This window comes from Myxine glutinosa, chromosome 3, assembly GCF_964187855.1.
Source record: "Myxine glutinosa chromosome 3, kmMyxGlut1.1, whole genome shotgun sequence".
Lineage (NCBI taxonomy): Eukaryota > Metazoa > Chordata > Myxini > Myxiniformes > Myxinidae > Myxine > Myxine glutinosa.
Genome location: NC_136263.1, coordinates 146496007 through 146512450, shown reverse-complemented (window position 1 = coordinate 146512450; position 16444 = coordinate 146496007). Strand labels below are relative to the sequence as shown.

Here is a 16444-nt window from a genome sequence, read left to right as displayed (position 1 = left end):
GTGGTGGAGCTGGAGGAGCGCGGCTGGCTCCGCCAGGCCGGTGGAGTTGGCGGGTTTTCCCGTGGTGGCGGTTTTCGCCACGGCGGTGGGCGGGGCGTGGCGGCGATCACGAGGTGCGTATCAGCATGCTGCGTATGCTGTATAAGCTGATGCTGTGGATCAGCAGCATCAGCAGCAGCATCAGCAGCATCAGCCACGAGGGCCGTGACGGCCACGCCGACTCTCGCCCGCGTGTCCGAAGCAGCGAAGTACTTGTCCGCCTCGGCTGCCTATGCTCGGGGTTCCGTTAGCCCGGTCCCGGCCAACGCGAGGCGAACCTGCGCTGGAAGTTGGCGACGGAAAAGCGCCCGGAATAGAGAACCGGGGGCTTCGTCGCCCAACAGTGACAGCATATGGTCCATTCGGACCGACGGGCGCGTGTCACCGAGCTCGGGGAGATCCAGGAGGCGGTCGGCCCGTGCGTCGTCCGTGAGGCCGAACGTGGCTAGGAGTAGCCGCTTGAGTGCCTCGTACTTGTGGCCGTCCGGTGGGTGGCGAAGGACGGACACAACTCGAGCGGCCGTGCCGGGCCCGAGGGAGGCGACGACGTGGCAATAGCGCGTGTCATCGCCGGTGAGGCGCCGAAGCTTAAATTGGGCTTCGGCCTGGACGAACCAGACTTCGGCCTGAGCCTCCCAAAATTCGGGAAGTTTGATGAAGTTGGCCATGGCAATGGCGTCGCGTGTGGAAGGATCGCTCCGGCAGATCCAACGTCAAGGGGGTCACCAGTAAAGCGCGGCGTTACGCGCGCTGCTTGCGAGCAAGGAGGAAGCGGACAAGCGGTAACTTATAAGCGTCTTTATTTCAGGAGCTCACTGTAACACTGGCGCGCTCCGGGCTGCGCGCCCGGTGTATATCATGAGGCCACGCCTACCCCTCGGGCGTGGCCACCGCCCACTTGGTGCGCGGAATGATGTCACCACGCCAGTGGGCTTTTGTGTCCGCCACAATATCATGGTTATACCTGGGATCATTGCAATTGCACTGGGCCATGGACTAACACCCAGGCCTAATGCCTGACGACTGCCAATCTGTGCTGCTTCATGAAATAGTGGCACATGATTTTAATTGGGGTGGACTCAGACCATCTGTCTAGCCAATAGGTGTAAAGCAGTGAGGAAGAGCCAGGGTAGCTGAAAACTGACCTAGGCATAATCTATATAATGTTGCGGATATGGGATTTGGCCTCCATCCATATCCGCTTGTAAATATTCCCCTATTTCCCCAATACTCCCCAACTATCCCCAATCCCCCATTCCCTAGTCCCATTGTCTGTAAACAACACTCTGTAGAACCGACCTTCCCCTTTTTCCCCCATTAAATGTCGTGCCCAGGTTCACCGCATCTCACATAGACAACTATAGGACATCTTGCTCGTTATTCTTAGTCTATGTCAGTTAAGGACTCGTTTCCATTAATTCTGACTCTTCGTTGCACCAGAATGTGATTGTATGGCACCAGTAGTAAGTTTAGGACCTCCCCATACCTCCTCCCATCTTCCTCATGAAACTACAACAACAACAACAACAACTACAACAACAGCGCGCGGGGAGTGTGCGTCCTCACTCCGGCTTGGTTAGCCGCCATTGCCCATGTGCTCGACGGGGTTACCAAATAGGGGCTCCCTGTCAGCTCCTCGTCAAGGGCGGAGCCCGGTAACCCCCCGCACCCAATAAGAAGCGGCGGGCCGATTCCATCTGGGGCGGAGCTAACAAGCCGAGGGCGTGTCACTCCCCGCTGGATATACGCAGCCACTTACCGGACGTGACGTGAGATGCGCCCCCAGCTTGAAGAGAACCAGACGCCACCTCCAGCGCGACGATACCTCCCTGCATCTTTTGGACCGCGGTATCCTGTCCCTGAGCCAAGGTGCACCTTGTGCTGTCCATCGACTACCTGCCCTTCCTTGCCATCAATCCCTGTGTGAGTCAGTCTTGTCCTGTTTATCTGTGGTCTGTCGGGGCTACTATAAAACCGTGATTAAGTGCCCACCTTCCTATGCTGTACCTCTTGTCCTTGTAATCTCAACGTTCCGCATACAAATATTATAACCTCCTCCGGAGGTCTTGAGAACTGTACCCCTGGTGTCGTGTCATTTAACCCAGCCGTTGTGTCCTTTCCTCAATTGATTTAGCGTAGCGCGACTCGGCCAACGTTCGAGTATAATCGGGTAAACTGTGCAGACGCGGTCATACCAAACCGCTCGGTAAACCAACATCCAAAACCGCGTCTGTAACAATATATAAATATATATATATATATATATATATATATATATATATATATATATATATATATATATATATATATATATATATACATATATATATATATATATATATATATATATATATATATACATACATATATATATATATAAGCAAAATGTCCGTTTGTTTGTGAACCGACTCCTCTGAGCTCCCAAGCGTAATCGCCACAAAACTTTATAGGATAACATCTTTTACCACCCTGCACCTAAATAGGGGTCTAGAACAGTTATTTTCTCACAATTCATAATTTATAGACATCCAAGCTGCCATCTGTCGCCATGATCTCCAAGGGTTGGTCCACATATACAAAGCTTTATAAAAAGCCCAATTTTATTGGATTTCAACATGGATACCGATATAGTTTGTGAGGTTGTGACCTCCGATCATCAAATATGTTATCAGATGTGAAAAACAACTCTTAAGTAAGGCGTTACCATGATTGGTAAGTTCGGCAAAGAAGGAGTCATGTGACCTCTGAAATTCACTAATTATTAAAAAACCGAAAATAGTACAAAGTCAACCTATACTTAGATTTAAAGGGAATTTTTCTGCTCATCTAAAAACATAACTCTCAAGGGTGAAAAAATAGTTTGTACAAAAAATGACCCACGTGACACCATCGACAAACCGCCACATGCCAACGGGTGAGCCCTCCAACAATCACATCACAACAAGGTGAGTTGTTGTTTTGCTGTTTATTTGTGATCATACCGCTTTGAGCTCCCAAGGTTAATCACAGCGAAACTTCAACCACGATGTACCTAAATAGGGGTTTTACTGTGATGAGGAGGTCATTGGCCTGTTATTGCCGAGTTGCACTGACGAGTTAATTTAATTACTAACCCGAGGTAATTTCTTTACTGCAGCCTCACTCCTTTACACCCTTTAGAACCTTTACACCCCTTAGACCCTTTAAACCCCTTAAACACCTTTTGATCCTTTATACGCCTTTGATCCACGCGGACCCTTTACACCCCTTAGACGCCTTTAGACCCCTTAAACCCTTGACACATCTTGGACCATTACACCCTTTAGACCCCTTCATACCCATTTCACCCCTTTTGAGACATGTCCACCTTCTTCGACACTTTTAAGACCTACTGACTTTTTAAGACACTTTGGACAACTTAAGACCACTTGAACACTTTTGTCCCCTTTTGCTCTTTCATCCATAGACACATTTAGACCCCATTTTGCCCTTTTAAGAGCCTTGATTCTTTAAATATTTTAGTCCCCTTTATGACCCTAAAAACACTTCTTAAAACTGCGGAAAAAATATTTCCTCCCAAAATCGGTTTTGATGAGCTTTTCTGTGCAATATTTGCGTCGCATCACAAGTTGCAACGACAAATCTAAACTGATATCTCAAAGCGAAACTGATGTCTCAAAGTGAAACTGATGTTGAAAAGTGAAACTGAAACTACTGCTCTGTGGATCGCTGAATGGGAAACCAGAATGAAATTCTATGGGAAATTGCTGAAAGCAAAGCTGTGGGTAGTATAGAGAGGGGGGAAGGTCGGGAGCTGAATAAACAATGTGGAGAGAGGGATAGGTGCCTGGAGGTGGTCGGTTGGAATGGAAAGAACTTTGGTGATCTTCCATCAGGCTGTAGGCCCAAAACATGCAGAAACCCGTTTCCCAGTTGAGCTTTCATAATATCACCTTCAATCCCAAGCAGTACTTCGGAGGTACAACGAGCATTGATTGGAAATCTTCTCTGATAGAATGGAACAAGGTTGTCGAGGTTACCAGCTGCACCCATTGCGACGTATACTCACTGAATATTTACACTGAATTCCCTTTTCTACCAATACACACTCCAAAGGAAATTGTTCATTTCATGTCAGGCATCTACGAACCCCCGTCATTGATGGGTACCTTTGCTAGTACTGTATGTGATATTTTCTAGTTCAAAAAGGGCATAACTCTGTGAAAAATTGGGGGAAACACCCCGAAACCCAAACTTGTTCTGTTACTTGTCATATTAAAGCCATGTACCAAGTTTCAGTTGAATATGTTATAGGGTATGGAAAAAGTCTAAAGAAGCACAGGTGGGACGGACAGACAGACAGACGGACAGACAGACAGACGGATGGACAGTCAGAGGGAGAGCAATCCTATCGTCCCCTCCGGGTAGGTAATTAATAAGGAAGCAAATTAAAACAATAGTTTACGTTTTGTATCTCACAGCAGACCAGAAAATCACAATACAGAATCACATTTAATCAAAATCAATCACAGGAATCACCGTCCATAACTTTTTGAGATATCCTGCTATGTATCGTTTTTGGACCTATCTCCCAATGGTGAAGAAGCACTTAAAATCTCTGGTATCCGAATCCGGATCTTCACCAAAATCTAATCATTTCGTCCTTGTCACATACGCTACATCTCTGCCAAATTTCGTCCGAATCTGCCCACAACTTTTGAGATATATTGTGCACAAACGGACAGACTGACAGACAGGGGTTAAAACATAACCTCCATCCACCTTTGGTGGCAGAGGTAATAAAGTTAGATACATAAACGAAAGCTACTTTTAGTAGTGATAAAATAAAAATTTACACAGATAAAAAGGAGAGAGAAAGGGGGAAGAGGAGAGATATATTTAAAATGAAGAGGCTAGAAAGGAAAAAGGTGAGGTGAGATAGATAAAATGAAATAAAGGAAAATAAAAGGGGAAAACAGAGAGGGATTGGATTGAAAAGTTGAAAGAGAAGAGAGGACGAAATAACTCTCCTGGGGGGCGAATGTGGTTTGTTCTTTACGTTGTTGTTTTCGCTTGTGATTGTTTTTTTGTTCTTTACGTTTGTGATTGTCTGTGGTGTGGGGAAAGATACCGTAATCTGCCATATGGCTGAGCCGTGTTGAGCAACCGGCTTGGAGAGGTCTGTGCTGTTGGTTTGTACCACAAGCGATGACCTAGTCTTCACCTGGTTTCACCGATGTAGATTTTGTTGGAGAGCGTACGTGATTCCATAAATCACATTCCCGAAGGTGTAGTCAAAGTGCTCTGTGACTTTAATGCTCATTTTGGGACATAAAAGCAAAGTGGTTATCCTGATGAAAGGGCGGGTGTCACAGTAACTATTGAACCCTTGAATGTTCCCGGTGAGAGATCAGAGAACAATCGTGCTTTAACCAGGGAATTTCACAATTTTCTGTCCCACTTGAAATAGATGAAAGGTGGTTGTGGGGAAATCGAGATGGGTTCAGGCTCATGAGTTCTCGTCACGAGCATTCAGGACCATCGGTATGGGCAAGACTTGTTCTTCATTCCACATGAAGACGAATAGTCTGCCAAGATGGAACTGGATTGCTGATGAAGCCTGGAGTATAAATATATATTTAAGTGCTTGTTGTGGTGGCTCACTGTGTGGCATCAAAATGCTGTCGAAGCACAATGCTGGTAACATTCTTCAGGATGTGTTCAGAAAGCAAAAAAAACAAAAAACACAGACACACAAAGCATTCGCTGCAGAGAACACAAAGTACTGAAATAACTATATAAATGCCACGTTCAAAAAGAAAAAAATAACTTTCACTGGAGTTACCATTACAATGAATAACTATTTTCATCTTGCCTTTTCAAACAACCTTCATCGAGGTGAATTTAAAAATTAAATTATAAAAATGCATTTTGTTATAAATCATATGCATCTCCAAATACATTTTCTACAATAGTTTCCTGCAGGTTTATATTTTGATCATTCTCGAGAAGTGATATGGCTTATCTTGGATATCTTTCAGAAATGTCCGCTTTATTCCACACCCTATGACCCCACAGAAACACTGCACACCTGTGATACAGCAGAGCAGGGTTGCTCCAGACAAGGTATTGGAATACAAGGCCGACTATGGTTCGTTGGGCATTTCACTCTGTGCACAAGTACAGATTGCGCGCAAACATGCGGTTGAACAGGTCAGATTTCATTTCAAATATAGGATTATAGTAATTTATGAATCACATGACTCATTCCCCCTGTACGTAAAAAAAATATTCTTACAGTATACAACGACACTTCATCCATATTACAATGTCTGTCCATCATGGCCTGTGACTTCCTCCACCAGGCCTTCTGACACAGAGTCACCCTGCTAATCACCAGTCAGCCTCATGTCAAATGATCAGTGTGCTTTTTTGGTTAATATTAATATTCCCGACTGCGAACCTCCTGACTAGTGATTAGCAGGGCAGAGACAATGTGTTCGCGTGGCAGGCGACACTTGTTGCTAACAGTTGGTGTTGACTGTACTTTTTTGTACTTTAGTATACAAAAATTAGACTGTATAGTATACAAAACAAAACAAAAAACAAAAATAAAACAGGTCGTCCAGCATCTGCTGTGGTGAGACTCAATCGGTGCCTTGCTGCCTCGTCAAGTTAGGGGGTTTGATCTGTGTATATATATATATATATATATATATATAAAGGAAAATGTAAGCACACCCCATGTAAAGTTTTTTTTTTTTTTTTTTTTTTTTTTTTGTATACTGAACCGAGGCTCGGGAAAGAGCTAACATTTATTTCACAAACAAATCAACCAGACAAACAAAATATATAAAAAGAGGGAGCAGAAGACAAGATGGGGAGAGAAGGGGAAGCACACAAACATAACATTTGAGAGCAGGGAGATGTGTGGGAGGGAGAGGGCTTGGGGGGAGGAGGCGTGGGAAGGGGGGGGGGGGGGGGTGGGAGAAGTATAAAACACAAGGACACCAAGGACTTCCAGGACAAAAGTTGGTATTTCATAAAAGCGGATTTGGGGTGAAATTAGCGTGGGTAGAAAAGATCAAGGTTTTGGATGGGGGAAGATAAGAGATGGTGGTGAACAGCTGTTTTAAAGACCTGGAGGGTGGAGTGGGATTGAAGAGAGTGAGGGAGTTTGTTCCAGAGGTGGGAGAAAAGAGGAATGAAGGAGTGAAGGTGAGCAGAGAGTCTTGATTTTGGCAGTTTAACCATAAAAGGGTTGCAGGCAGATATTGTGCGACCTGTAGGAATATTTGGGGGACAGAGCCCAGAGAGAGCTGGGGGGGGGGGGGGGCAAAGCCAGAGAGGAGTCGGTAGAAGACGGAAATACCACCAACCTGCCTGCGGTGAGTGAGTGAAAGGCCCTTGGAGTTAGCTTCATCGCGGGAGATTCCAATGATTCTGAACGCTTTGCTTTCAACAGCGTGAAGACGAGCTAGGTGTGAGGCAGGAGCACCAGCCCAGAGGGGAGAGCAGTATTCCATTGAGCTGTGGATGAAAGCCTTGTATGTGGTGAGGAGCTCAGGTGTGCCAAGGAAGGACTTCGCACGACGGAGAATGCCCAGTCAGCGACTGGCTTTGGAGGCCAGATTTGAAATGTGGTTTTCCCAGGAAAGATCATGGCAGATAGTGAGAGCCAAAAGCTTGAGTGACAGAACTTCTTGGAGAGGATTATTCAGAAAGTGGATGGGAGGGTTGTCCAGTCGGTCTTTTCGGAGAGACATCGTAAGAGTGTGAGATTTGTCAGGATTGAAAGACATGTTCCACTTGTTTGCCCAGTCTGTGATTTTGTCCAGGTCTGCAGAGAGCGAGGAGGCTGCAGACTGCCGATCTGAGGGATGAGGAATGGAGCGACAGAGAGTAGAGTCATCAGCAAAGAGATAGAGAGGATTTTCAAGAGAGTCAGAGAGATCATTGATGAAGACCAGAAAAAGCACAGGGCCCAGAACACTGCCTTGGGGAACTCCAGCCTGAACAGGAAGAGGAGATGAGAGAAACCCATTCAGGGCCACATGCTGACTACTAGAGAGGAAGTCTGCCAGCCATGCGTGGAGATTACCATGGATACCAAAGAAGGAGAGTTTGGTGAGCAGAGCGGGGTGCCAGACCGTATCGAAGGCACGTGATATGTTAAGGGAGACAGCTCTAATTTCCTGTTTGGCATTGAGGACCTCCATCCATTGTTGAGAAAGCAGAAGCAGCATGTCCAGAGTAGAGTGACCAGGTCTGAAACCAAATTGATTATCAGAGATCAAGCAATGAATGAAGCAAAACTTTTTTGTGCAAAGCATGCACAAAAAGGTTTTGACTTTTTCAACATATTTCAACATACAGCTATTTGATCTTCATTTCAACAATATTGATAGATAAAGGTGATATAATATAACAAATATCATGAAACATTTACATTTTGTCGTCCATTGTATAATTTAAATAAACATAAATGCAAATTTTGCATGTGGAAAAAGTAAGTACACCCTTGGCTCTTATAGGTGGTATTGCCCCCTTTGGCAGAAACAACCTCAAGTAGGCGTTTCTTATAACTGTCTACCAGTCTCTGACATCGACTGGGAGAAATTTTTGCCCACTCCTCCATGCAGAATTCTTTCAGCTGTGCGATGTTTGAGGGGTTTCTTGCATGCACAGCTTGTTTCAAATCCCCCCACAACATCTCGATGGGATTTTGATCCGGGCTTTGACTTGGCTATTCCAGACCCCTCCATTTCTTTCTTTTCAGCCATACCTTGGTGGATTTACTGGTATGTTTAGGGTCATTGTCATGTTGCAAGGTCCACCTTCGGTTGAGCTTCAACTTTCCGACAGATGGCCTCACATTATCCTCATGCACCCTCTGGTACAATGAAGAATTCATAGTGGATTCTATGATGGTGAGCTGCCCAGGCCCTGATGCAACAAAGCTGCCCCAAACCATAATATTTCCACCACCATTCTTTACAGTTGGTAGCAGGTTATTGTGGTCAAATGCTGTCTTTGGTTTCGCCAAACATGTCTTCTGGTACTGTGGCCAAACAGCTCCACCTTTGACTCATCTGTCCAGAGCACATTGTTCCAGAAGTGCTGGTCTTTGCCTAGGTGTTCATTGGCAAACTTTAGTCTTGCCCTGATGTTCTTTCTGGACAGCAAAGGTTTCCTCCTGGCACACCTCCCATGTAGATCAAATTTGTGCAGCCTCTTTCTAATGGTAGACTCGTGCACTTTGACATCAACAGTGGCAAGAGCTACCTGCAGGTCCCGTGATGACATTCTGGAGTTCTTAGAGACTTCTTTCAGCATCTTGCTGTCTGCTCTCGGGCTGATCTTGCTGGGGCGGCCTGGCCTGAACAAGTTGGCAGTTGTTTGGAATCTTCTCCACTTGCCGATGATCTTCCGGACAGTCGAATGATTGATTTCAAATTGTTTGGAGATCTTTTTAAATCCCTTCCCAGACTCGTAGGCATCTATAACCTTCTTTCTGAAGGCCTCAGAGAGCTCTTTTGATCTAGGCATGGTGATGCCACACACTTAAACAACAAAGAGCAAACCAAACTAAATGTCTGAGGTTTAAATAAGACAGGTTCCTCCAAGATCCTCTCTAACGATGTTCTAATCATTTGCACCTGAGCTGGTGCACCTGATTCTAATTTTAGGCATTTGAAGAAGTGATAAATGTCGGGGTGTACTTACTTTTTCCACATGCGAAATTTGCATTTATGTTTATTTAAATTATACAATGGACTACAAAATGTAAATGTTTCATGATATTTGTTTTATGCAATCACCTTTATCTATCAATATTGTTGAAATGAAGATCAAATAGCTGTAGGTTGAAATATGTTGAAAAAGTCAAAACTTTACATGGGGTGTACTTACTTTTTCACGTGACTTTATATATGTGTGTGTGTGTATATATATTATATATATATATATATATATATATACATAGGTGGGCGCGATTCGGAAAATTTTAAGTCCGCTTACCGCTTATCCGCTCCGCCAGCCCGTGTAGTCCGATTCGCTTATCCGCTTCAGCGGCCGAAAATCTTAGTCCGCTTACCGCTTATCCGCTTATCCGCTTCGATTCGATTTTTTTAAAGCGCTTCGACGTTTTTAAAGCGATTTTTGACGTTTATAAAGGGAATTTAATGCTTTTTAAGCCTAAATAGCCATTTCTAACTACTACAAAGACAAACAAAGCTTTTAAGATCAAAAATATACATTTTTATTTAAATAAAATTTATTCAAAATTTATTGAAATAAAGTTTTCCACTCGACTCTACTCTACTCTACAGTTAATTTAAATATAATTTTAATATATGCAAGTAACATTAAAGAAAAATCAATTTGCCCATCCTTTCTTTGACAAGAGAGTCTACTAGTCAACAGACTAGCAGTCTGTTGACTAGTCCTCGTCTTCCTCCTCCACCTCCACCTCGTGGGCCTTCTTGAGGATTTGGAGGTTGCCCTTCATGAAGACGAGGGCCTCGAAGTTCGGTGCAGCCAGGGCCGACCTCTTAGGCCTGAGGATGTCCGACCCGTAGCTGAACACGCGCTCGACCGAGGCAGAGCTCGGGAGCGGCGTGTTATGCCTGAGAAATAGAGTTACCCAAGCATCACGGAACTCGAGCGGGAAGAGATTGGGCGAGAGCTGTAACGTTTGGTTATTCAGACACAAACAAGTCAACAAGATGGCGGGCCAACGGACTGCCGTTTATTCGTCATGGTGTCGTGAACATGCCGTAAACCATGACGTGAACATAACGTCATGATGTAATGCGTTATGTTACAACCATGTCGTAAACCATGACGTGAACATAACGTTATGATATAATGCGTTATGTCGCAAGAGCCGAGTTGTTAGGGTTTCACTTATTATTCACTTAAATAAATATTCACAATTCTAGAGTAACGGCTCAGGCTAACAGCTGATTTGGCGAATCGCGATGCGCTTTAATTTTTCGGTAGTCCGCTTACGCTTATCCGCTTCGGTTTCCGGGGGTTGTTCCGATTCGCTTATCCGCTTCGAAAACGTTAGTCCGCTGCAGCGGATAAGCGGATAAGCGGACTTTCGAAGCGGACCGCCCACCTTTGTATATATATATATATATATATATATATACCGTATATATATATATATATATATATATATATATATATATATATATATATATATATATATATATATAAATATATATATATATATATATATATATATATATATATATATATATATACATATATATATATATATATATATATATATATATCTGTGCAGTGTCTGTGTTGTGTTATCTTGCCTTGTGTTGTCACTGAACTACTCCCTCAAACTTTTGTGAAATCGTACCAAACTTCTGGTATGCACCTATCTCTCCCGTCGGTATGTCCTAAGGGTATTTCTTTTGAAAAATTTTCCATTTTTCTTTTTGGGGGGGAAAAAAAAAAATTTTCAACTTAAGTTTTCAACTTCAATTGTTTATAAAATGTAATATCACGTATATTACAAATACATTTGTGCATTATGATTGTTCGAATTATGATTGGTGTAAACCATGACAAAACAGCCACTCAGGTACGGTCATTTATCTACAGTGCATTCAGAAAGTATTCAGACCCCTTCACGTTTATCACATTTTGTTATGTTGCAGCCTTATGCTGAAATCGTTTAAATTCATTTTTTCCCTCATCAATCTACACTCAATACCCCATAATGACAAAGAGAAAACAGGATTTTAGAAAGTTTTGCAAATTTATTAAAAAGAAAAAACTGAAATATCACATTGACATAAGTTTTCACACCCTTTGCTATGACACTTGAAATTTAGCTCAGGTGCCTCTTGATCATCTTTGAGATGTTTCTACACCTTGATTGGAGTCCACCTGTTTTAAATTCAATTGATTGGACATGATTTGGAAAGGCACACACCTGTCTATATAAGGTCTCAGCTGACAAACGCCAAACATTTCAATCTTGGATTCATCAGACCACAGAAACTTGTTTCTCACAGCCTGAGAGTCCTTTCGGTGCTTTTTTGCAAACTCCAAGCGGGCTTTCATGTGTCTTTCACTGAGGAGAGGCTTTCGTCTGGCCACTCTGCCATAAAGCCCAGATCGGTGGAGTGTTGCAGTGATGGTTGTCCTTCTGGAAGTTTCTCCCATCTCCACACAGGATTTCTGGAACTCAGCCAGAGTGACCATCGGGTTCTTGGTCAGCTCTCTTGCCAAGGCCCTTCTCCCCCGATTGCTTAGTTTGGCTGGGCGGCCAGCTCTAGGAAGAGTCCTGGTTGTTCCAAACTTCTTCCATTTAAGAATTATGGAGGCCACTGTGCTCTTGGGAACCTTCAATGCAGCAGAGATTTTTTTGTAGGCTTCCCCAGGTCTGTGCCTCGACACAATCCTGTCTCTGAGCTCTGCAGGCAGTTCCTTCGACCTCATGGATTGGTTTTTGCTCTGATATGCATTGCCATCTGTGAGACCTTATATAGACAGGTGTGTGCCTTTCCAAATCATGTCCAATCAATTGAATTTACCACAGGTGGACTCCAATCAAGGTGTGGAAACATGTCAAAGATGATCAAGAGAAATGGGAGGCACCTGAGCTAAATTTCAAGTGTCATAGCAAAGGGTCTGAATACTTTTGTCAATGTGATATTTCTGTTGTTCCTTTTTAATAAATTTGCAAAACTTTCTAAAATCCTGTTTTCTCTTTGTCATTATGGGGTATTGAGTGTAGATTGATGAGGGAAAAAATGAATTTAAACGATTTCAGCATAAGGCTGCAACATAACAAAATGTGAAAAAAGTGAAGGGGTCTGAATACTTTCTGAATGCACTGTATATATCTACATATCTGGGCAATGTCTGTTGTCACTGAACTACTCCCTGAAACTTTTGTTTCTGTGGTTGTGAAGTGTTTTTAATAAAGTTGTGATGGTTTTGTATCATGTGGTGGTGCGGTATTTTGAATTATGTGGTGGTGAGGTGTTTTTAAATGATGTGGTGGTGAGGTGTTTTGAATTAGGTGATGGTGAGGTGTTTTGAATTAGTTGGTGATGAGGTGTTTTTTAATTACTTGGTGGTGACGTGTTTTAAATTATGTGGTGAGGAGGTGTTTTAAATTATTTAGTGGTAAGGTTTTTAAAATTAGGTGGGGTGAGGTGTTTTAAATTACGTGGGGGTGAGGTATTTTAAATTACATGGTGGTGAGGTGTTTTGAATTACGTGGTGGTGAGGTGTTTTACATTTGGTGGGGGTGAGGTGTTTTACATTTGGTGGGGGTGAGGTGTTTTAAATTAGGTGGGGTGAGGTGTTTTAAATTACATGGGGGTGAGGTGTTTTGAATTACGTGGGGTTGAGGTGTTTTACATTTGGTGGGGGTGAGGTGTTTTACATTTGGTGGGGGTGAGGTGTTTTAAATTACTTGGTGGTGAGGTGTTTTAAATTAGGTGGGGTGAGGTGTTTTAAATTACGTGGCGGTGAGGTATTTTAAATTACATGGGGGTGAGGTGTTTTGAATTACGTGGTGGTGAGATGTTTTAAATTACTTGGTGGTGAGGTGTTTTAAATTATGTGGTGGTGAGGTGGTTTTAATTACGTGGTGGTGAGGTGCAATCGTCCCAAACTTCCAGTCTGCACCTACCCTCCCGTATGTGTGTGCTGAGGGTTTCCTTTTTGAATTTTATATATTTTTTCAACCTAAATTGCATATTTAAATGTAATATCACAAACACTAGAAATAAATTTGTGCAAAATAATTGTTTGTATTATGATTGGTGTTTATCATGACAACACAGCAACTCAGGTACAGTCATTGTCCTCAGCTAAAATAAGCCCGTTCCTCAGTAACGACGCGTGGTGAGGCGAGCGCAGCGAGCCGAGCCAAACTAGTGTATGTATATATATATATATATAATTATAAAATTGAAATCTTGCGTCTTTGTGTGTAACATTCGATCGGTCCGGGGGCGTGGCTTACCCCTTTGAGAGAGTAGTAATATCCACCATTTTATTAACTCGCATAGCTTTGAGGCCTGTTTTGTAGGCCCGTGGTGTCTTGCTCTCTCTCCCAGCTTTATTTCAAATCAAATTCGATATATCATTTCATTTTTCACAGTCGCTAACATAGTTTTAGACTCGGTTGAAAAAAAACGGGAAGAAAATCGCGCCACGTTGATATACGAAAATACACCGCCTAAAATAACAGGCATACAGTATATATCTTCGTTATTTCATTCAACATTATTACCCGGAAGTAAAATATGTTTCAGGAAATTACCGAGAGATATTTCTTCGATTTTTAAAATTATTTATATGCGCATACACTTTAAATAGGTTTATTTGAAATCTTTAATTTTCACAATGTAATTTATTTGTCATTTGATGATCGGCAAAAATATGTTTCAGGAAATTAACGAGAGATATTTCTTCGATTTTTTTTATTATTACCGCTTCCATCTGATTTCATTTTTATCGATGGTTTTAGACTCGGTAAAAGAAATAATTGAGAACATTCACGCACACACGGGAAATTGCAGAGATATATTTTAAAAATCGCGCCACGTTGATATACGAAAATACACCGCCTAAAATAACAGGCATACAGTATATATCTTCGTTATTTCTTTCAACATTATTACCCGGAAGTAAAATGTTTCAGGAAATTACCGAGAGATATTTCTTCGATTTTTTTTATTATTTATATGCGCATACACTTTAAATAGGTTTATTTGAAATCTTTAATTGTCACAATGTAATTTATTTGTCATTTGATGATCGGCAAAACGATAGCACAAAAACAATACTATTTGCAGGAAGAATGTTGTATCAACCCTCCGACGGCGCTACGGACGCGGACAACGAATCACACCTCACGTCTATGGACGCGAATAGCAACATTCCTTCAAGTTCTCGTGCGGAAGCAGTATTTCCGAGGGGTGCTGAAACAGACGATGGGAGATCACGACGTCTTCAGCAGCAACGAGAAAGCCAAAGGAAGAGACGACATGCTGAAACGCCTGAGCAAAGGTCACAGCGCCTTCAGCTGCAAAGACAAAGGGCAAGGATGAGAAGGAGTGCTGAGACGGAGGAGGTGAGAGCGCAGCGTCTTCAGGAGGAACGAGAGAGAGTCAGCTTGCGAAGGGATGCGGAATCTGCAGAGGAGACGTCACAGCGCCATCAAGAGCAGCAAGAAAGAGATCGTATGAGGAGAGATGCGGAATCTGCAGAGGAGACGGCACAGCGTCTTCAGGAGCAGCGAGAAAGAGATAGGATAAGGGAAGTTCTTGATACAAGGCAGAGAAACGCGCAGAATGCAAGAAATTTCACTTCTGCTGACGTCGGTGCGATGGACAAGATTTGTCCACATTGTAGAGCGCTTCTTTTCCAAGGTGAAACAGCTCATTTTTGCTGCACGAATGGAAAGGTGTCCTTGGGAAATCTGGGACCTTTACCCCATCAATTACACAATCTGTTTGCCGGCGATGGACCCACAGCGAACGAATTCCGCAGGAACATCAGACAATACAACTGTCTATTTCAAATGACATCATTTGGAGGAAGCCAAGTTTCTCCTCGGCATGGTGCATGGAGCCCATCGGTCATAATTCAGGGTCAAATACATCATCGTATCGGTTCCTTCTTGCCAAATGCGGATGAACAACCGAAATTCCTCCAAATTTATTTCTTAGATCCACATGACAGCGTACAGTTGAGGATGCGGATACTCACCAATGCTGGTATTCACCGTGATGTAGTTGGAGCATTAGAGACCGTGCTGAGACAAGTGAATCCTTACGTTCACTCGTTCCGCATGGCACGCGAGGAAATAGGCAATTTGCCAGAGGCGTTCATTCTTATTGATCCCAACAGGAGACCAGCTGGTGAACATGAGAGGAGGTTCAATGGTCAAATCGCTGATGAAGTGGGTGTCGTTGTGAAGAATACTGTTGATCCTCAAGCTACAGCGTGTCACATTGTATTGAAAGCAAGAGGAGGAGCGCTGCAAAGTATTTCTGAGTTGCACCGTTCTTACGACGCACTCCAGTATGTTCTCTTCTTCCCATTCGGAGATGACGGATGGCAGCCCGAAATGAACATGACCAATGGCAGGAGATTGACTGCCATGAAATACTACTCCTACCGAATAATGAACCACGAGGATGAGTTCAACTACCTCCTCAGAGGGGGGCGTCTGTTCCAGCAGTATCTTGTTGATATGGCAGCCAAAATGGAAGGCACAAGATTGGCGTTTATAAGACTGAACCAGGCATCGCTGAGGTCTGCTAAATACAGTGGCTTCACTGATGCTCTCAATGACAATGACGATTTGTCCAACATCGGACGCCGCGTACTACTGTCATCGACATTTGTAGGGGGGCCGAGGTATATGATG

At 43.2% G+C, this 16444-nt stretch overlaps 1 protein-coding gene across 1 annotated transcript in view; it reads left to right on the top strand.

Moving 5' to 3' along the window:
• The window catches only part of LOC137423140 (transcription initiation factor TFIID subunit 6), a 100008-nt gene that overhangs the window by 67419 nt on the left and 16145 nt on the right, over positions 1-16444 (top strand). The window contains exon 14 of the mRNA XM_078774663.1: positions 6097-6231. Coding sequence (XP_078630789.1) covers positions 6097-6231 — 135 coding nt within the window. The remainder of the gene's footprint in view (positions 1-6096; positions 6232-16444) is intronic.